Consider the following 23,760-nt stretch of genomic DNA (forward strand, 5'->3'; position numbering starts at 1 on the left):
GCACCATCTGCCGCCAGCTAAATCCAGATCTTCCAGCATGCCCGATGAACGAGTGTTTGTTCATTCATTGGGTAATCGGAGGCAGTATTATACTGCCAGATGATCGCTAACGAGCGTTACTACGAACACTCATTGGCAATTATCGGGCAGAAAATCTGCCCGTCTAAAATACCCTTAAGGGTCCATTCACACGTCTGCAAAATGTATCCGGATCTGTTCCGCAACGTTGCGGAACGGATCCGGACCCATTCATTTTCAATGGGGCTGCAAAAGATGTGGACAGCACACAGGTGCGCTGTCCGCTTCCGCCCTTCCGTTCCACAAAAAAATAGAACATGTCCTATTCTTGCCCGCAGACATGGACAAGAAAAGGCATTTCTATTTAAAGTGCCGGTCATGTGCGGTCCGCAAAATGCAGAACGCACATGGCCGGTGTCCGTGTTTTGCGGACCGCAAAACACTTGCGGACGTTGTGAATGGACCCTAAGAGCATGGCTTTCATAGGCCAGAGATATGCAGATTAGGTCTCTTCCAAAGACTGAAAGCTGGTGTGTAATGCTGCCTAATGGAAGGGGGGGGGGCTCCCTGACACCTACGTCAAAGGCCTCTCAACCAGCCAACCAAGCAGCCTGCACTGACCAGGGGCGACATCCCCCAAACCATCCGTCCAGGGATGGGTTTCATTTCTGTTTGGAGAAGGCTCTTCCTGTGGCCACTAGTCACAGTGCAAGACCAATTAAAGGGTCAGACATTTAAAAGGGTTTCCAAGACTTTACAACTGATCGTTGGGGGTCCGACACCTGGGAAACCTGCCGATAAGCTGTTTGAGGAGCTTATCAAGCACAGCGCCGTACATTGTATAGTGGCTGTGCTTGGTATCGCGCTCAGCCCCTTTCACGTCTATGGGGTTGAGCTGCGCCTAGGCCACGTGACCGATTAATATGTTGTCACTTGACTAGGAAAAGCTGGGAGAAGGTTGTGGCGCTACTGTGAGCGCTACTGCATTATTAAGCATCTGATTGGCAGGGTGTTGGACCCCCACCGATCACATAATGGATAACCCATCCTAATCAGTATTAAAGTCTTAAAAAAATCCATTTAACTACATCCACTAGGTGGCACTACAGAGAACGTTTTCTTTTTTGTGGAAGAAAGCTAATCTGCATATTTTTTCCCAGGGAGCATTGCCAGGTCTGGAGCTCTCCATAAGTAGAAACAGTACGAGATGAACTGTTGTAAATAACATTATTAGTGTTAAGCGTGAATATTCGAATTGCGAATATTTATCGCGAATATCGCAACTTATAGAATATAGTGCTATTTATTCGTTTTTCGAATATTCGGGTTTTTTTTACTCGAAAAATCGGCAATGTAACGATCACGTAATATGCAAATATTACGCGATCAATACAGGGGTGGGTCAAAAAGGTATATATAGCACTATATTCGATATAGTGCTATATATAAGTTTTTTAGAATATTCGTCTTCTTTTTCCATCTGAAGTCACGATTCCTCCCTGCTTAAATTGCTTGTCATAACTTCATATGGAAAAAAATGACGAATATTCTAAAAAACGAATATATAGCACTATATTGAATATAGTGCTATATATTCCTTTTTGACCCACGCCTGTATTGATCGCGTAATATTCGCATATTACGTGATCATTACATTGCCGATTTTTCGAGTATAAAAATGTAGAATATAACGAATATTCGAATTCGCAAATATTCAAATATTCTACAAAATATTTGCGAAATATCGAATTCGAAAATGACCCCTGCCGCTCAACACTCGTCATTATATCACAGTGGATTTCACGAAAAGGCAATTCAAACAGTTCAACATTTTTGTCATAGGGCCAAGGGCATACATAGCATAGAGGCAGACTACGTAGCAGATATGGGGTCCCTGGACAGAGGGCCCCAACTCATTGCTGCATCACATCCCTTATTTCATTGGGTGATAAGAACAAACTTGTGGTGAAATAATCCTGGGGTAAACCAGCTCCTTCTGTACTGGTGCAGAGGCTTAACCTGGAGCTCCTAGGCCCCAGTGCAAATCATATGTGGCAGCGGGGTCTTTGGTTCCCTTCAGGTACTAGAGCATGGGCCCCTGCCCAGTTGGTTAGGGATGTGGTCCTGTTAACTAGCACCTACAGGCTCCCTGCCTATAGGTGCATGTAGAGTGTATAGGACATTTTGGAATTGGTCCATTAACGTGTAGTATTTTTTATAAAACACTTTTTTTATTTTTGCTTTTTTTTTATGTTTCAGGGTACTAGATCCTTTCATTTCTTATTTGTCCTCATTTTGTCTCAAAGAGCAGGAACCCACAGAAGGTGCAGTAACGTTGATGATCCCCGTGGAGGGCTCCGGTTCCCATTCTCAGCCACACCTCATCTTCTTTTGCCAGTTTTAACACGGCGTTGTTCCCCGACGTGTCCTGTTTCCCCTTGGACTCATAACTGGAAAAAAAACATAGGTTCATCGATAGGTCAAATAAGTAAAAATATGGCTACAATGTGATGGCGGTTTTGGATGGTGAAAGGGTTGATGGTGACGGTCCAGATACAGAGCTCCAATTGCAATACCTGTACACGATCATTTAGGTCAGGGTTCCCCATTTCCAGCCCTCAGGGCCCACAGAATGAATACCTGTGGGACATCCTGATGGATGGACACTAATTATATCAGCTGCCCAAGACTAAGGAAATCCTGAAAACATGACTGCTAGGTGGGCCCTGAGGACTGGAGTTGAGGACCACTGACTTAGGTAACCCCTTGCCAACATCCTCTATACATGTCTTTAAAGTTGGTGCCTGTTCAGGGGCTGAGCAGGCGCCTTAGCCGGCGGATGTCTGCTTTTTACATAGTGAGTCCATGATCGGCGTTGTCTCTTTACCCCTCAGATGCTGTGGTCAGTTGAGACCATAACATCTGAGTGGTCATCTACTGTGAGCGCTTACGAAGACTGAACAGCCCCCCATGACTAGCCTTTAGAAATATCAGAAATATAAGAAACATAAGAAAAACTACTCAAATTTGGTACTTCTGTAATAGTACTGACCTGCAGAATACAAGTAACACATTATTTTTACCGTACAGTGAATGACATAAAAACAAAACCCCCAAAAAAACTATGGCGGAGGTGCAATTTTTTCAACTCCGCATCATTTAGATTTATTTTACAGACTTCCGCAACATTGTATGGAAAATTAAATACTGCCTCTTGGAGAGTACAACATGCCTCTTAGAGAGTACAACATGTCTCGCTAAAAATATTTTTTTTTTAAATCAAAAATAAGATGTTTTGAGTAAAAAAACAAAAATTGATAAAAATGAAAAAAGGGAAGGGGTTAAATGATAAAATGCTGTTTACCTGCAGCTACCACTAGAGGGAGCAGACTGTATAGGGATTTTTTACAGCTCTCATTGAGCTCAATAGTAAATCATGTGGAGGGAGCGCCCCCTGGTGGAAGCCAAATGAACTGTATCGATTATGTATTCAGCTTTTCTCATGCAGCCCTGTATTGTGGCGGCTCTCATAGGTCAATACTTGTTGATACCCTTGTTTCAAGTTTGTCTTTCTCATGATGGGTGCTCTTTGAAGGAATCCATGTGCATATTTATTTAATGGCATTCTCATTTCCCATAGTGCCATTTAAAAAATAACATGGAAGAACAGGGACGTGCCTAGGAAGCATAAGCCTGCATTTTTAAAAGGTCAGGTATAAAATGCATGCGTTGTATTGCTTTCTAAGACCCTAATGTACTGCATGTATGAATACAGAAGGGTGGATTATACTGTATATTTCCCTACAGATTAAGTGCTCAGTAACAATGGCATGCAAATAACCCATAAATTGTAGATATTTATCACTGTAATCTGTAACAGATTGCTTGACCTAAAGCGGATTTCTAGGAAAATAATATTGATGGATTATAATTGGATTAGAAGCCATCAACATCAGATGAGAGACAGTGCTGTACCAATGGTGGTGGCTGTGCATGGTACTGCAGCTCAGCCATATTCAAGGGAATGGGCATGCAGTACCAGACATGGCCACTAAATAATGTATGGCACTGTGGCTGCTAAACAAACAGCAACATAGATAGCCTTTATAATGGTGCCCCTTATCAAAATAATAGTCATAGTAAAAAAGTTCAACAAAAGAAACCTGCAGCCACAGTCCTCCTAAAACAACGACTTCCACTTTGGACCAGTCTGATTAGTTACCCAGGTCTGCTGCATGGACTGAGAGGAGACACAAATGGAGAGATGTCCTCTGAGTTCATTCCTAAGATGATAACCATCAAAAACCAACTGAAATAGCGCCAATGGTCCTAATAGGGCTGGATACCTGCAGCATCCACTAGGTGGAGCCCCTTACATGCAGATTTATATAGCTAGGAGAGCTGTATAAATCTGTATATAGTGAGCTCCCTCTAGTGGTGGCTGCAGTCAGCCAGAATTTTATGATTTAACTCTAGGTCTGTGCAGGTTAAACCACACTAAATCTCGAGGGATAATATAAATATTTTTTAGATATATCACCAACATATTTTATACATTTCAGGGGATAAATGTATAAAGAAAATCCAAATGTACAACCTAACTAACCATTCAAAAAAGAGGAGTGACGGCGCTTCTCATAGGAGCTTATAATCTACGAGGACTTAGGCCCCTTTCACACGGGCGAGTTTTCCGCGCGGGTGCAATGCGTGAGTTGAACGCATTGCACCCGCACTGAATCAGGACCCATTCATTTCTATTGGGCTGTTCACATGAGCGGTGATTTTCACGCAAATGCGGATGCGGTGCGATTTTCACGCACGGTTGCTAGGAGATGATCGGGATGGGGACATGATCTTTATTATTTTCCCTTATAAAATGGTTATAAGAGAAAATAATAGCATTCTTAATACAGAATGCTAAGTAAATTAGGGATGGAGGGGTTAAAAAATAAATAAATAATAATAATTAAACTCACCTCATCCACTTGTTCGCGCTGCCCGACTCGTCTTCTTTCTTCTTCTTTGAGGACCTGGGAGGAAAAGGACATTTAGTGACGTCACTGCACTCATCACATGGTCCATCACATAATCCATCACATGGACCATGTGATGAGCACAGTGACATCACCAAAGGTCCTTTTCCTCCCAGGTCCTCAAAGAAGAAGAAAGAAGACAAGCAACAAGTGGATGAGGTGAGTTAATTTTATTTATTTTTTTACCCCTCCATCCCTAATTTAATTTGCATTCTGTATTAAGAATGCTATATATTTTCCCTTATAACCATGTTATAAGGAAAAATAATGAAGATCAGGTCCCCATCCCGATCGTCTCCTAGCAACCATGCGTGAAAATCGCACCGAATCAGCACTTGCTTGCGGATGCTTGCGATTTTCACGCAGCCCCATTCATTCTATGAGGCCTGCGTTGCGTGAAAAACGCACAATATAGAGCATGCTGCGATTTTCACGCAAAGCACAAGTGATGCGTGAAAATCACTGCTCATGTGCACAGCCCAATTGAAGTGAATGGGTCCGGATTCAGTGCGGGTGTAATGTGTTCACCTCACGCATTGCACCCGCGCGTTATTCTCGCCCGTGTGATTTTAATATTTTCCCTTATAACATGGTTATAAGGGAAAATACCCTTATAACCATGTTATAAGGGAAAATACTAAAATCTACCGAATACCTAATCCAAACCCGAACTTCAGTGAAGAAGTCCGGGTTTGGGTCTAGGTACCACCTTCAGTTTTGTCTCACGCGCGTGCAAAATGCATTGCACTCGCGCGGAAAAAACTGAAGGACACAACGCAATCGCATACAAAACTCACCCCACTCGCAAGCAAAATCGCACTATTTTCCCGCGATGCACCCGCATCCTATTCGGCCCTCACACGCGACGCCCGTGTGAAAGAGGCCTGAGGAGAAAGACAAGAAATAAGCGTGCCTGCTTTGCATAGAGTGCAGGGGATACCGCTGGATAAGGGGATGAGGTTCTGACAATCATGCGATGACCCCGCCTGTTTTTTGGGTGCGCTTAAAACTGTGGATGTCGGGAATGATCCCGATTGTCCGGTGTAGCGCATTCCCGAGGGCAGCACAGGAGAAGTCTTGGAGGTGGGAATGAGAGGTTTGGATTATGGAGAAGGTTAGTATTAGGTAAGCGCAGTGCTTCTGGGTTTTGCGCTCTCAGCTGCCTTTGTCACATTTGACCACAGAATCTGAAAGGTTAAATGCCTGCGATGGGCATTATTGCCGATCACAGACATTAGCCCCAAGTGTCTGCTGTATGAAACAACAGAACACCGGCGAATACAGTGGGCTCCATCTTTAAAGACTCAACTTCCACTGTATTATTACGATGGAGGTCGGCAAAGGGTTAAAACCAGTTAGCTTTTCCTTTAACCCTAACACCTGCAGTGCCATCAGTATATATTATGCCCCTCACAGTACCATCAGTATATATAACGTCCCCCATAGTGCCCCCAGGATATATAATCGCCCCCATAGTGCCACCAGTATAAATAATGCCCCTCTTTAGCGCCTCCAGTATATATATTGACCCCAATAGTTTTTCACATAGAGAGAGGACATGATGTGAGAGACAGCAACAGACAGTCACAGTGGTCTGTAGTGCAGCAGGGGTGATGTCGGAGGAAGAGGTATATATTTGGGGGTTTGGTACCGAAAACCAAATCTGACAGTTTGTCCAATGGGGGCTGTGTAGAAAGGAGAGGAGAAGACTGAACCGCGAGGAACCCCAATAGTAAGAGAAGAAGAGCCGGCCAATGATCCACTGACGGAGCGGTCAGAGAGAAAGGAAGAGAACCAGGAGAGCGATGTCCTGAAGGCCAAGGGAACGAATCATGGTGAGGAGGAATAGGTGGGCTACTGTGTCAACTGCCCTTTGCAGATGATGTACATCATGAAGTCCAGTGTCCCCACTAATAGGACATATGTTCAGGGGTTCGGAGGACCACCCCTGCAAATTGTAGATAAAATAAAGGAATAAGGAGATCTTTAGTAGTTTTCTTATTTTCACAAATGTCTTAGAACACGGTAATTTCTACAAAGCATCACCTGTGGTGGAGGAGTAACTCCAGGATGCCAGGACATGAAGCCATTCATCCAGCCGGAATCGAAGGGCTCAGTAAAATCTAATATCAGTACATTCTATTTCTAATACACTTTCCGGTGGGGGGTAAATAATCCTGGATACTTAATCTGCTTTTCTATCATTTCCTCCGTATTTCCTGTATTAGTCTTCACAATAGTCGCAGTATTTGGTGTCTTTGGGAGAAGTCATCTACAAATGCTTCTCTGCTGAAGAACTTAAAATAAATGCTGAGACGGAGAAATGACAGCGGGCGGCTCATCCGGAGCATTACATGTTATTGGCTAAATGAAATGATAGATTAACCCACTGTCTGCTGAACTGCGACGTTCTGATACAATTTATGTTTCTAGTCCTCACCATTTTCAAGATATTTGCTTGCCATCAGTGAATGAGAACACTTTTGCTCCATTAATAGGCAGTAATCCTGCCCATAGCCAGTCCTGCTCTCAGTTCAGAATTGGATACAGTTTTATCCAGTCTAGACAATGCTCTGTGAGCCCAAATAGCCCGGACTCCAGACTGATACATTGTAACAAACTAGCAGAGAGATTTGTGCAGCTGATGCTGATGGGTTTAGCATTGTCTAGACTGGATACAACTGTGCTAGTTTGTTACAATGTATCAGTCTGGAGTCCGGGCTGTTTAGCTCACAGAGCATTGTCTAGACTGGATACAACTGTGCTAGTTTGTTACAATGTATCAGTCTGGAGTCCGGGCTGTTTAGCTCACAGAGCATTGTCTAGACTGGATACAACTGTGCTAGTTTGTTACAATGTATCAGTCTGGAGTCCGGGCTGTTTAGCTCACAGAGCATTGTCTAGACTGGATACAACTGTGCTAGTTTGTTACAATGTATCAGTCTGGAGTCCAGGCTGTTTAGCTCACAGAGCATTGTCTAGACTGGATACAACTGTGCTAGTTTGTTACAATGTATCAGTCTGGGGTCCAGGCTGTTTAGCTCACAGAGCATTGTCTAGACTGGATACAACTGTGCTAGTTTGTTACAATGTATCAGTCTGGAGTCCGGGCTGTTTAGCTCACAGAGCATTGTCTAGACTGGATACAACTGTGCTAGTTTGTTACAATGTATCAGTCTGGAGTCCGGGCTGTTTAGCTCACAGAGCATTGTCTAGACTGGATACAACTGAGCTAGTTTGTTACAATGTATCAGTCTAGAGTCCAGGCTGTTTAGCTCACAGAGCATTGTCTAGACTGAATACAACTGTGCTAGTTTGTTACAATGTATCAGTCTGGGGTCCAGGCTGTTTAGCTCACAGAGCATTGTCTAGACTGAATACAACTGTACTAGTTTGTTACAATGTATCAGTCTGGGGTCCAGGCTGTTTAGCTCACAGAGCATTGTCTAGACTGGATACAACTGTGCTAGTTTGTTACAATGTATCAGTCTGGAGTCCGGGCTGTTTAGCTCACAGAGCATTGTCTAGACTGGATACAACTGTGCTAGTTTCTTACAATGTATTAGTCTGGAGTCCAGGCTGTTTAGCTCACAGAGCATTGTCTAGACTGGATACAACTGTGCTAGTTTGTTACAATGTATCAGTCTGGAGTCCGGGCTGTTTAGCTCACAGAGCATTGTCTAGACTGGATACAACTGTGCTAGTTTGTTACAATGTATCAGTCTGGGGTCCAGGCTGTTTAGCTCACAGAGCATTGTCTAGACTGCATACAACTGTACTAGTTTGTTACAATGTATCAGTCTGGGGTCCAGGCTGTTTAGCTCACAGAGCATTGTCTAGACTGGATACAACTGTGCTAGTTTGCTACAATGTATCAGTCTGGAGTCCGGGCTGTTTAGCTCACAGAGCATTGTCTAGACTGGATACAACTGAGCTAGTTTGTTACAATGTATCAGTCTGGAGTCCAGGCTGTTTAGCTCACAGAGCATTGTCTAGACTGGATACAACTGAGCTAGTTTGTTACAATGTATCAGTCTAGAGTCCAGGCTGTTTAGCTCACAGAGCATTGTCTAGACTGGATACAACTGTGCTAGTTTGTTACAATGTATCAGTCTGGGGTCCAGGCTGTTTAGCTCACAGAGCATTGTCTAGACTGGATACAACTTCTCAGCTAAGAGCAGGACGAGCTGTGGACAGGGTTTCTGCCTTTGCATGGAAACAAGAGTGCCCTCATTCACTGACATCTGTGACCACCCCTTCACTCACTTCAATAGGATTTCACTAGACCCCAGCAATGATGACTTTTAGACTCCTCTAGACCACTAGGTATACATGGATTACATACTTTCATCAAATGACATTTCGCCCTCTTTAGGCCTCATGCACACGGACGTTTTTTTTTGCGGTCCGCAAAAACGGTTTCCGTTGTTCCGTGATCAGTGTCCGTTATTTCTTCCATGGGTCTTCCTTGATTTTTGGAGGATCCACGGACATGAAAAATGAAAAAAATATCTAAGTCAAGTTTGCCTTTGAAATGATAGGAAAAAACTGACACGGACCACGGACGCGGATGACAATCTTGTGTGCATCCGTGATTTTTTACGGACCCATTGACTTGAATGGGTCCGTGAACCGTTGGCCGTGAAAAAAATAGGACAGGTCATATTTTTTTCACGGACTGGAAACACTGATCACGGACGCGGATGCAAAACGGTGCATTTTCCGATTTTTCCACGGACCCATTTAAAGTCAATGGGTCCGCGGAAAAAAACGGAAAACGGAACAACGGCCGCGGATGCACACAATGGTCGTGTGCATGAGGCCTTACTGTGAACAACCAACACATTTTGCAATCCATCTTTAAGAATCTCGTGTTTGCCTATGACCGCCCCCAATCTGCAGGTCACCCGGTGCTTCTGCTGCCCCGTTTGCCAGCCATTTTGTAAATGGGGCATTAACCTGTCTTGACCTGCGTACTCATCGAGTGTGCTGGCCTAGTGCTGGCGAATAACGCGCCAAATATCCACCTACAAATGATAGACTCTCTATGGGCGCGGGTGTGTAATTGGCTGCTCCTGTCTAAACCTTCAGGATGAAGCCCACAGGGAATGGATTTGTATTGCAGGCCTCCGGCTGTGTGCGGGATAAGACGTCTGCTGGGTTCCTTGAGACAAATTGATTGCCGGCTGTGAGTGTCTGTAATTGACATCTGTCTGTAACTATGTTTGTGGCGTTACGATAAGCGGCACCACCGTCCTCTGTGCGCTGGCGATAAGAGTCTATGGAGACATTACTCTGTCTGTAAAGTAACCATTATGAGCAAATACTAGGGGGACATTACTAGAAAACATAAGGATGGGGGGCACCGCAGACTTCTCCCCTCCCCCTCTTTTGAAGATCAGGTCTGTAAGAAACTTAAGGGATTATTCTAGTCCAACCACTGGGATCCCCACTGGAAGGAAGCTGATCTGCAGTACCAGTTCATGAACAAGAGTGGCGCTATTGCTCTGGAAATAAAAATATACACCTTTTCCATACCTTCTACCGCCATCACTCCATGCATTTCACATCCAAGCCACTTACCTGTACATACTGACTATGGTATTGCCGTTATGCATAAGGTAGACGTATACATCCTCCACTTCTTCATGCTTCAGCATGCTGAAAGTAAAAAAGTAGACGCCTGAAACAAAAAAAGATCAGAATTAGGATGAATCTCTAAAGACTTTTACTGAGCATATCTCCTCTTAGGGTCTCCAGGAGTATTTTCAGGTACAGCTAGACTGGGACACAATGCCGCCTGGATGTCAAGGCAGAAACCGCGATTGCACCATCTTTCACATGGGTGTCCCGAATACCTAACCCAAACCCGAACTTCAGTGAAGAAGTCCGGGTTCGGGTCTGGGTACCACAGTCAGTTTTTTATCACGCGGGTGCAAAATGCATAAAAACTGAACAACGCACTCATCTCGCGCGGGTTTCCCGCAATGCACACGCGACGCATCCGGAGCAAATCCGGGACGCCCTTGTGAAAAAGGCCTTATAACCATGTTATAAGGGAAAATAATAAAGTGAATAGACTTTAATGGGATCCCGGGGTTCCTCATCCCTATCATCTCCTAGCAACCATGCGTTAAAATCGCACCGCATCCGCACTTGCTTGCGATTTTCACGCAGACCCATTCATTTATTCATATAGAGCATGCTGCGATTTTCACGCAACGCACAAGTGATGCGTGAAACTCACCGCTCGTGTGCACAGCCCCATTGAAGTAAATGGGTCCGGGTTCAGTGCGGGTGCAATGCGTTCACCTCACGCATTGCACCCGCGCAGAAAACTCGCCGGTGCGAAAGGGGCTTAACTGTGGGGAAAAAAAAGTTGCAATGATTTGGTGAATGTTCCAAAAAGATCAATGTTGTGATTTTATCACTGTGGTTAGGGCATAACCTGATGCGACCAGAGTAACCCTTAAATGGAACCCTGTTTGGTCAAGTATCAGATTCCTTTCAACTTTGGTGTTGCTAACCTATTCCAGATGCAGTGCCGAGGGCTGCTTTGCTCTCCTTCTCTGGCTAGCCTGTCCTCCTCACCTGTGGGTCAGGTTGCCATAGCAAGTTGCAACCCAGCTTGCACCGATTACATCACTTTGGCAGGTGGTGGTTGCCTGATAATTAGAGGCAGTTTCCAGCATTCTTACTATTGTGTTACTCTGTTTTGGTCAGCTTTGCTGTATGACTCTGCTGCATCAACTCTGCAACATCATCTCTGCTATACAACTCTACTGCATCAACTCTGCCGCAGTAAAGAAAAAGCACAAACCAGCAGCCCACAGCTTTCCCAGGGGGTAAGCCACCCTTCATACATCACCTCCAGGTGCACCCAGTGTCAGAACCTTGATTTTGGGCTCCCATGAAGTAAATGTAAAAAACCGAAGCAGCGTTTCAATAAAAAAAGTTGACTTTTTTTTACCAGATATGCCATGTATTTGTTTAGAATGTCTGGTCTGGAGGCTGAATTTATTTACGCGTCAGGTCTTGGGTCTCTATTAGCTTAGGGGGTGAAAATCCCAGGCAGGGCCGCCATCAGGGGGGTACAGCCGATACCCCAGTAAGGGGCCCAGACCCTGGGGGGGGGGCCCGGCCAGTTCCAATGTAAAATATATATATATATATATTTTTTTTTTTTTTTTTTTTTACCCCCTCTCATTTGTCACTGACTTGAGTTGAACTTTATTGCATCGCTAGAGGGGGGCAATTGATCATTCCTTGCTAGTGATGTCCAGTTCATGAACGAATCATTCATTTGAATGGATTCAGTTCACTGAACCGGAGGAGTCGATTCCTCTGACTGAACCGATCCGTGTGAAGCCGCTCAGTCAGTGAGTCACAGCACACAATAGCAGAGCCGCTGGCAGCAGGGAGGGGAGGGACTCGGGAGGAGTGTAATCTGATCCTAGAGTGGAAGCTGCTTCTGCCAGCCCCTCCCCTCCCCGCCCACCAACCAATCAGAGCTGAGTCAGTGAGTCACAGCACACATTAGCAGAGCCGCTGGCAGCAGGGAGGGGAGGGACTCGGGAGGAGTGTAATCTGATCCTAGAGTGGAAGCTGCTTCTGCCAGCCCCTCCCCTCCCCGCCCACCAACCAATCAGAGCTGAGTCAGTGAGTCACAGCACACAATAGCAGAGCCGCTGGCAGCAGGGAGGGGAGGGACTCGGGAGGAGTGTAATCTGATCCTAGAGTGGAAGCTGCTTCTGCCAGCCCCTCCCCTCCCCGCCCACCAACCAATCAGAGCTGAGTCAGTGAGTCACAGCACACATTAGCAGAGCCGCTGGCAGCAGGGAGGGGAGGGACTCGGGAGGAGTGTAATCTGATCCTAGAGTGGAAGCTGCTTCTGCCAGCCCCTCCCCTCCCCGCCCACCAACCAATCAGAGCTGAGTCAGTGAGTCACAGCACACATTAGCAGAGCCGCTGGCAGCAGGGAGGGGAGGGACTCGGGAGGAGTGTAATCTGATCCTAGAGTGGAAGCTGCTTCTGCCAGCCCCTCCCCTCCCCGCCCACCAACCAATCAGAGCTGAGTCAGTGAGTCACAGCACACATTAGCAGAGCCGCTGGCAGCAGGGAGGGGAGGGACTCGGGAGGAGTGTAATCTGATCCTAGAGTGGAAGCTGCTTCTGCCAGCCCCTCCTCTCCCCGCCCACCAACCAATCAGAGCTGAGGCAAGGCAAGCACTAGCAGCTCTGAGTCTGAGTCACTGACACAAGTGCAGGGAGTCTGAGAAAGAATCGAATGAGTCTCAGGTTAAAAGAATCTAAAGATCCGACTTAGAGACTCATTCGATTCTTTGAGTTAAAAGAGCCGTGAGTCACCAGAACAGTTTACACTGAGGCTGATGCTTTTGTTGCAGCAGTGATAAGATTAAGGGACAGGAGCAGAGAGATAAGAGAAGTGACAGATGACTGTGAAGACCACGCGATCTGTTGCTCAGAAGCCATGAGATTGTAAGGCTACTTTCACACTAGCGGCAGGACGGATCCGACAGGCTGTTCACCCTGTCAGATGCGTCCTGTCGTTATTTCGCCGGACCACCGCTCCGTCCCCATTGACTATAATGGGGACGGGGGTGGAGCTCCGGCCCAGCACAGCAGTGCATGGCGATAGGCCGCCGGACTAAAAGTACTGCATGTCCAACTTGTTGTGTGGTCTTTGCTCAGGGGTAAAATGCAAAGCTGTTTTCTGGATTATCCCACAGGGCCATGATCCTCCATCATTGTTATTAACCCCTCCCTTGCCAGCCCACCCAGCCCTATTTAGCTTTGTGTTCAGCTTTGAAAAAAAAAATTAGGCCATGAAGGGGTTAATTAAGTGTTGGAGGGGGTGGGGGGTGTTATTGTGCATATTGTGTTTGGGATCCATTTAACAAGTTTGACCAGTTGGGTTTGAGAGTGGTTGAGTGTCATCCACAGATCCCTCATAACAGTGTGTCACCCACAGACCCCCCCATAACAGTGTGTCACCCACAGACCCCCCCATAACAGTGTGTCACCCACAGATCCCCCATAACAGTGTGTCACCCACAGATCCCCCATAACAGTGTGTCATCCACAGATCCCCATAACAGTGTCATCCACAGATCCCCATAACAGTGTCATCCACAGATCCCCATAACAGTGTCATCCACAGATCCCCCATAACAGTGTGTCATCCACAGATCCCCCATAACAGTGTGTCATCCACAGATCCCCCATAACAGTGTGTCATCCACAGATCCCCCATAACAGTGTGTCATCCACAGATCCCCCATAACAGTGTGTCATCCACAGATCCCCCATAACAGTGTGTCATCCACAGATCCCCCATAACAGTGTCATCCACAGATCCCCATAACAGTGTCATCCACAGATTCCTCATAACAGTGCGTCATCCACAGATTCCTCATAACAGTGTGTCATCCACAGATTCCTCATAACAGTGTGTCATCCACAGATTCCCCCATAACAGTGTGTCACCCACAGATCCCCCATAACAGTGTGTCACCCACAGATCCCCCATAACAGTGTGTCATCCACAGATCCCCATAACAGTGTCATCCACAGATCCCCAGACCAGTGTCATCCACAGATCCCCATAACAGTGTCATCCACAGATCCCCATAACAGTGTGTCATCCACAGATCCCCCATAACAGTGTGTCATCCACAGATCCCCCATAACAGTGTGTCATCCACAGATCCCCCATAACAGTGTGTCATCCACAGATCCCCCATAACAGTGTGTCATCCACAGATCCCCCATAACAGTGTCATCCACAGATCCCCCATAACAGTGTCATCCACAGATCCCCATAACAGTGTCATCCACAGATTCCTCATAACAGTGCGTCATCCACAGATTCCTCATAACAGTGTGTCATCCACAGATTCCTCATAACAGTGTGTCATCCACAGATTCCCCCATAACAGTGTGTCATCCACAGATTCCCCCATAACAGTGTGTCATCCACAGATCCCCCATAACAATGTCATCCACAGATCCCCCATAACAGTGCGTCATCCACAGATTCCCCCATAACAGTGTGTCATCCACAGATCCCCCATAACAGTGTCATCCACAGATCCCCCATAACAGTGTCATCCACAGATCCCCCATAACAGTGTGTCATCCACAGATTCCCCCATAACAGTGTGTCATCCACAGATCCCCCCATAACAGTGTGTCATCCACAGATCCCCCATAACAGTGCGTCATCCACAGATTCCCCCATAACAGTGTGTCATCCACAGATTCCCCCATAACAGTGTGTCATCCACAGATCCCCCCATAACAGTGTGTCATCCACAGATCCCCCATAACAGTGTGTCATCCACAGATCCCCCATAACATTGTGTCATCCACAGATTCCCCCATAACAGTGTGTCATCCACAGATCCCCCATAACAGTGTGTCATCCACAGATCCCCCATAACATTGTGTCATCCACAGATCCCCCATAACAGTGTGTCATCCACAGATCCCCCATAACTGTGTCATCCACAGATTCCCCCATAACAGTGTCATCCACAGATTCCCCCATAACAGTGTGTCATCCACAGATCCCCCATAAGTGTCATCCACAGATTCCCCCATAACAGTGTGTCATCCACAGATTCCCCCATAACAGTGTGTCATCCACAGATTCCCCCATAACAGTGTGTCATCCACAGATTCCCCCATAACAGTGTGTCATCCACAGATCCCCCATAACAGTGTGTCATCCACAGATCCCCCATAACAGTGTGTCATCCACAGATTCCCCCATAACAGTGTGTCATCCACAGATCCCCCCATAACAGTGTGTCATCCACAGATCCCCCATAACAGTGTGTCATCCACAGATCCCCCATAACTGTGTCATCCACAGATTCCCCCATAACAGTGTCAACCACAGATTCCCCCATAACAGTGTGTCATCCACAGATCCCCCATAACAGTGTCATCCACAGATTCCCCCATAACAGTGTCATCCACAGATTCCCCCATAACAGTGTGTCATCCACATATTCCCCCCATAAGAGTAAGTCCTCTACAGATTCCCCCCATAACAGTACGTCATCCACAGATCCCCCCATAACACTGTAACAGTAAACCTTGTGCTTTTTTATTTTTATTTTTTTTAAATGTGCCAGGGGAAGATTGCTAGGGCAGATTAGAACAGGTAGTGTAGTTAGTGTTAGTGGAGGGTCCTGCTTAAAAGAGTCTACCTTGTCGTGGTAGCAGGCTTCATATTATTTGGTCAAAAATGAATTCCTTACTGAAATCACTGATTATCACTTTTTACTGTCTTTGTAGTTGTAAAAAAATTATGAAATTGGGGGTAGGTCCTTGGGGGTGGAGGGGAGGTGGAGTCAGGACGGATTCTAAAGGTGCGGGGTAGGAGGAGGGGCCCAGGCCTTGAGCTGTGTAAGGGGCCCCAAAATTTCTGATGGCAGCCCTGATCCCAGGACTCCGTGCCTGTGCTTCTGTGCCCACATGCAGGCACTGGTGCTGGGCTTCCTCACTCCCTCCTCCTGCCGCGCACCTGACAGGCGCAGGCAGCAGGTATCTTAACTACTGTATGCTAATAGTGCTCTGTGCCAGCTATTCCTTCCCCTGCCGGCACGGGTGCAGCTATGTAGTTCCTGGTGCCACCGGCATCCCCCATTCTTACATTGAGCGGAGTTTGCGTTCCGGCTCACAGTTCTATAGTGTATATAGGGTGTGCGCGCAAATGTCTCTCCTCCTTTTGTGAGGCAGCAGGCGCACGCCCTCTATCTTCCTCAGCTCATGGCTGGTCTGCAATGTGTATTTAAAGGCGCTTCCTTCTACAGGAAGGTGACTAAGCATTTAGGTTCCTAGCTTTGTCTAGTCCCTGTCTTGAGCAAAGGTGTTACTGTTTCTTGTCATTTCTGTGTACTTGGACCCTGTTACAGACTTTGTTATACTGCGGCCTGTCACTGACCTCGGACATGGTGCTGTAACCTTGCCTCTCCACCGCCTGATCTGCCTCTAGCCTCCCAGCGCCCTCTGGGTGTACAGTACCATCTGGAGGTCAGTCCAGTGGGTCCCCATCCAGGTCCCGGTTCCCTCATGTCCTAACCCCCCTCAGAGGTAGCACCTGGTACAACCCTCGGGAAAGTCTATCCTCACCATCAAAGGTATTGTGAAGAATGCAGAGTGTACTTAGATATCGCCCTCTGAGGGAGTTGGTCGCGTAGGACAGCGGGTTTGCACCCACTGAACATTACGGGGTTCTTGTCTGGGGTCTGTATTTGTTTAAGGTGTGTGTATTTGTTTAGGGTGTCTTGTCTGGAGTCAGGTCTAGGGTCTCTATAGCTTAGGGGGTCTGATCTGGAGTCTGGATTTGTTTAGGGTGTCTGGTCTGGAGTCTGGATTTGTTTAGGGGTCTGATCTGGAGTCTGGATTTGTTTAGGGGTCTGATCTGGAGTCTGGATTTGTTTAGGGGTCAGATCTGGACTCTGGATTTGTTTAGGGGTCAGATCTGGAGTCTGTATTTCTTTAGGGGCTCTGGTCTGGAGTCTGGATTTGTTTATGGGGTCTTTTATGGAGTATGAATTTCTTTAGAGCAGGGGTCAGCAACCTTTGGCACTCCAGCTGTTGTGAAACTACAATTCCCAGCATGCTCCATTCAATTCTGGAATTGAGTTTGTATGCATTTAGGGGGTCTGGTCTAAGGTTTGCATTTGTTCAGAGGTCTTGTCTGGAATTTGTATTCATTTAGGGGGTCTGGCCTAGATGTCTGGATTTGTTTAGGATATCTGGTCTTGAGTCTGGATTTGTTTAGGGGGTCTGGTCTGGGATCTGTATTTGTTTGCAGGATCAGGTCTGGAGTCTATTTATTTATGTGGTCTAGTCTGGAGTCTTGATTTGTTTAGGAGGTCTGGTCTGGAGTCTGGATTTGTTTAGGAGGTCTGGTCTGGAGTCTGGATTTGTTTGAAGGGTCTGGTCTGGGGGTTTGCATTTGTTCAGGGGTCTGGTCTTGAGTCTGTATTCATCTAGGGGGTCTGGGATCTATAATTTTAGGGATGCAGTTATTAGATTCACAGAGAAACATCTAATCTTTGGATAGCTTCAAGGGGTTGTCAACATTTCACAACTCCCCATTTTTTTTAAGAAGAGTCCCCTAAAAATAAATTTTGTAGTGATCAAACAAAGCAGGGAACCCCATTAACCCTATGAGCCTCACGGGGTTCCATCTAATATTAGTATTTGAAATACTACTGAATAATACAGATACATAGATGTATATTTTTCGACCGACTAAAAATAATTAGGAAACCATATAATAGTGATATAAAGCGCGACCAATGTAAACGTCTGTTAACGAGCGGTAGCTTTTTAGCAGATTACATTTTAAGGGTGTTTTGTGAATTGTTGACTAGGAGACATGAGATGGCACAGAAGGTGACAGACCCAGCTGTTCCTCCGGCTGTGAGGGCGGCAACGGGTCAACCATTTAGCATGAGGCAAAGCAAACTGCCAAAGCCTGAAGCGCTAAATCAGTGCTCAAAAAGTAAACTTAAAATAAATAATTACAGTGGATGTTCATCCCGGAATATATTACACCTAATAGTCATATTTATGAAGTTTCGATGCTGAAGGGAAAACAGAATTTAAAGGCTATGTACACCTTTGGGGGAGATTTTTTTTATGATCGCATTTTACTCATTTTGGGCTAAAAAATTTTTTTTTTCAATTGGTCTTTATTAAAAATATTCAGCGGTTCTGTCACAAAGGGTTAACTCTCTGACTGTGTGAATGTACTTTTTACCTTCACTTTGTATAAGGGTCATCTAATAACCCTTATCTAAAAATTACTAAAAGGTCATAAACACTTATTGAATCCACATTCTTATCAGTAAGATGAGAACTGAGCTGTGATGAGTGTTTCAGAGGTCAGAGATAAGATGCTGACAGCCAGGGGCATACATATAAATCACTGGGGCCCCATAGCAAGAATCTAAATATGGGCCCCGTGCCCCATTTATAGCACATCCCAATACCCATTCCTGGCCTCTCCCTTTGCTCCATGAACTGCGCTTGCTGCTGCGTGTTAGGCTACTTTCACACTGGCGTTTTGGCTTTCCGTTGGTGAGATCCGTTCAGGGCTCTCACACGCGGTCCAAAACGGATCAGTTTTGCCCTAATGCATTCTGAATGGAAAAGGATCCGCTCAGAATGCATCAGTTTGCCTCCGATCGGTCTCCGTTCCGCTCTGGAGGCTGCTTGCAGCGTTTTGCTGTCCGTCTGATGAAACTGAGCCAAATGGATCCGTCCTAGCACACAATGTAAGTCAATGGGGACGGATCTGTTTTCACCGACACAATCTGGCACAATAGAAAACGGATCCGTTCTCCATTGACTTACAATGGTGTTCATGACGGATCCGTCTTGGCAATGTTACAGATAATACAAACGGATCTGTTCTGAACGGATGCAGACGGATGTATTATCTGAACGGGTCCGTCCATGACGGATCCGCACAAAATGCGAGTGTGAAAGTAGCCTTATATTATATGCCATCAGGGCTGAACTGGGATTTGTGTGCCAGGGAAAACAGCCCTGGCACACAAAAGAGGTATAACAGATGCAGTGTACTGATATGTGAGGTATGAGGTACAAATTACAGCTTGTACCTCACATATCAGTGCACTTCTGGATATACTATATACTGTATCTGTACACACTGCATCTATTATACCTCGTACCTCACACTGCATCTATTATACCTCGTACCTCACATGTCAGTACACTGCTGTATATACTATATATCTGTACACACTGCATCTATTATACCCCGTACCTCACATATCAGTACACTGCTGTATATACTATATATCTGTACACACTGTATCTATTATACCTCGTACCTCACATATCAGTACACTGCTGTATATACTATATATCTGTACACACTGTATCTATTATACCTCGTACCTCACATATCAGTACACTGCTGTATATAATATATATCTGTACACACTACATCTATTATACCTCATACCTCACATATCAGTACACTGCTGTATATACTATATATCTGTACACACTGCATCTATTATACCTCGTACCTCACATATCAGTACACAGCTGCATATACTATATATCTGTACACACTGCATCTATTATACCTCGTACCTCACATATCAGTACACTGCTCTATACACTATATATCTGTACACACTGCATCTATTATACCTTGTACTGCACATATCAGTACACTGCTGGATATGCTATATATCTGTACACACTACATCTATTATACCTTGTACTGCACATATCAGTACACTGCTGTATATACTGTATATCTGTACACACTGCATCTATTATACCTCGCACCTCACATATCAGTACACTGCTGTATATACTATATATCTGTACACACTGCATCTATTATACCTCGTACCTCACATATCAGTACACTGCTGTATATACTATATATCTGTACACACTGCATCTATTATACCTCGTACCTCACATATCAGTACACTGCTGTATATACTATATATCTGTACACACTGCATCTATTATACCTCGTACCTCATATATCAGTACACTGCTGTATATACTATATATCTGTACACACTGCATCTATTATACCCCGTACCTCACATATCAGTACACTGCTGTAGATACTATATATCTGTACACACTGCATCTATTATACCTCGTACCTCACATATCAGTACACAGCTGCATATACTATATATCTGTACACACTGCATCTATTATACCTCGTACCTCACATATCAGTACACTGCTGTATATACTGTATATCTGTACACACTACATCTATTATACCTCGTACCTCACATATCAGTACACTGCTGTATATAATATATATCTGTGCACACTGCATCTATTATACCTCGTACCTCACATATCAGTACACTGCTGTATATAATATATATCTGTACACACTGCATCTATTATACCTTGTTTTTGACATATAAGTACACTCCTGTATATATCTGTACTAATGTTGAGCGAGTATGCTCGACCGAACACCACTTCGGCTCGAGCATCGCTATGCTCTGCACATCGCTGAATATCGCGTGTGCTCGATCGCGATGCTCGAGTCAGTGTATTTAAATCTAATTTAGGCTCTATTTCTGAAAAGTTTCTGGTGGGATTTGAACTCACAACCTTCTACATTACAGCCAAGAACCTTAACCACTACACTATAGAGCTACATGGCCAGTTAAAAAAAATTAAAATTTTAAAAATGAGACTTCTGCTGTATAGGAATACTTACCACTGGGGAGAAGCTGCAACGGTGGTGCGGGGACCAGGAGCGGCGCAGGGAGTGGGGAGCCAGGTAAGTATATTCATTGTGAGGGGCCCGGCATATGGGGGGGGGCATTTGTTAGTCTTGGATAACCCCTTTAAATGTCCCCAACTGAGGGTACATAAGCAGTATTGATACTGTATCCTTAGGACAGGTTATTGATTGGTGGGGGTCTAACCCTCGGCACCCCTGCCGATCAGCTGTTGGAAGAGGTTTAGACAAGTGCTACAGCCTTTTTATAACTTACCAAGCACAGCGCCGTACATTGTATAGTGGCACTGCTTGGTACCTTTCGCTTTCAGGTCAAGTGACTAATGAAGGTGACATTACTGGCCTAGGATGAGATTGCAGCACTCACTCTAGCACCCCGGTCCCTGATCATGTGGGTCCAGGAAGTCGGACCCCCCACCAGTCTGATATTGATGACCTGTCCTGAGGAGTTACAACAAAAAAAAACTTTAACGGTCGCTGAATTAGTATTATTTGTCTTCGATTGCCTACCTGCTATTGGGGCTGAAAATCTTCCGGTCATGACGTCAAAGAAGTTGCCGACGTTTGTCTCCACGCTGCTGAAGATGATCCCGCTGTTGATGTTGCTGAAGTGAGTGGCCATAGAGGCCATGAAGGCTACCTAGGAAGAAGAGGCCGGGGCTGGAGTTATTTAGAATAAAATGGATAAAAACTATCCTCCTGAATCTGAGCCTAATGTCTTGGGGTTCCTAAGGTTCTGAAAGGTACTACAGAGGGGACAGCTGAAGCTCCTGGGTCCCACTGTAAAATCTGCAGCTGCCCCCATCAATAATACTGGTGTCTTGTTTGGGCAGGGGAGCCCCCTTAGGGACCTGGGCTTAGGTTCGACTGCCTTCTCCATACCCTCTATAGGTATGTTCCTACCACGGATTCCCAAGAACGAACACCAATGGGGGCAGAGTTTTCTGTTAAAAGGGTAAGGGTGGTATTACACTGCCCGATCTTCAGAAAGAGTATCATAATTCGGGAACGGAGCCTCGGATCAACAAAAGAAAAGCAGCGATTTAATCAGGAGAACCACAGCTATACGTCCATGCAAACAGTTGGATAGGGAGGTCACTAGTGATTCCCTTTGGGGTACAAATCACAAATAAAAGATAGAAAACATCCTGCACGATTTGATTAATAAATATGCAGATGTACATGCACATTTATAAGAAAAAAATCACGGAAAATAGTGCACTAACACATTAGATGCAAACGTTATATATTGACTAAGCCCTCACTCTGATATGATAAAATCTGAGACTCTCAGCCAATATCTTTTGATCAAAACACATCTGTGCCCGCCTACCCACGCCAAGGTGGTCTCAGTCAGTCAGGCAGGTCCTACTCCAAACCTACCTATGCCGTTGGACATTTACATTCAGCATTAGTTGCTGGATGCACATAGAGGTGACTAGGAGCAGCACACTAAGTGCAGGGTCTGCTCTCCTGAATGTAGGACAAGAATAGGTATTGTTACAATAGATCCGCCCAAAAAAAAGGATGCAACACAGATGTCACACGGAGATATCTGTATTTTTTGTGGATCCATGTTTTGTGGACCGCAAAATACATACGATCGTGTGAATGCACCCTTAAAGTTTAGCACCACTCAATTTGAAAAAAGACTGTTCCATTAAGGGCTCATGCACACGAAAGTTGTTGGCCGCTGCCAGTATTGCAGCCCGCAAACAATGAGTCCACAATATATGGGCACCGGCCGTTTGTGCACCGCATCACGGATGCAGACCCATTCACTTATCGCAATATACATGCAACAAAAATATTTCAAGATTTGTTTATGTCCATGAAATTTTCCTCTCTGGTAGCGCCCCCTGGTGTTTCTCAAGTGGACGAAATTCATGTCCTGCAACCAGAGGTGGACAGACATGCTCAGTGGTTTAGATTACAATGATGCTGTGCATGTCTGGTCGCCCGCGGGGCTATTGTCCCACACTCATATGATCTTATGAGTGCTGGACAGTAGCCCCGCGGGCGGCCAACGTGAACAGCATCATTGTAATCTATGAGGCTGTGTACTCCCGTGCGCACGATCAATGCCGCTCCGGGACATATGGCCCGCTCACAGACCGTATGTCTCGGAGGGCATATGGTCGTGTGCAAGGGCCCTAAGAGAGAAGTTTATTTCTTGGGACCACCCCTCTAACTCCCTTCTGCACCCACCCCTGAGCTTCCATAGTTTGCCGTCCTGTCAGCCATATACAGGTGAAACTCAAAAAATGTGAATATTGTGCAGAAGTTCATTTATTTCAGTAATGCAACTTAAAAGGTGAAACTAACATATGAGACTCATTACATGCAAAGTGAGATATTTCAAGCCTTTTTTTGTTATAATTTTTATGATTATGGCTTA

At 45.4% G+C, this 23,760-nt stretch overlaps 1 protein-coding gene across 2 annotated transcripts in view; it reads right to left on the reverse strand.

Moving 5' to 3' along the window:
• Window positions 1–1,678: 1,678 nt before the first annotated feature.
• C1QTNF3 (C1q and TNF related 3) overlaps window positions 1,679–23,760 on the reverse strand; it is a 31,427-nt gene continuing 9,345 nt past the window's right edge. For both annotated transcript variants that reach the window (XM_044292682.1, XM_044292681.1), the window contains exons 4-6: window positions 21,873–22,002; window positions 10,635–10,734; window positions 1,679–2,468 (exon numbers count right to left, since the gene is read on the reverse strand). In XM_044292682.1, coding sequence (XP_044148617.1) covers window positions 2,309–2,468; window positions 10,635–10,734; window positions 21,873–22,002 — 390 coding nt within the window. In that variant the 3' untranslated portion in view covers window positions 1,679–2,308. The remainder of the gene's footprint in view (window positions 2,469–10,634; window positions 10,735–21,872; window positions 22,003–23,760) is intronic.

Source organism: Bufo gargarizans, chromosome 1 (genome assembly GCF_014858855.1).
Source record: "Bufo gargarizans isolate SCDJY-AF-19 chromosome 1, ASM1485885v1, whole genome shotgun sequence".
Classification (NCBI taxonomy): domain Eukaryota; kingdom Metazoa; phylum Chordata; class Amphibia; order Anura; family Bufonidae; genus Bufo; species Bufo gargarizans.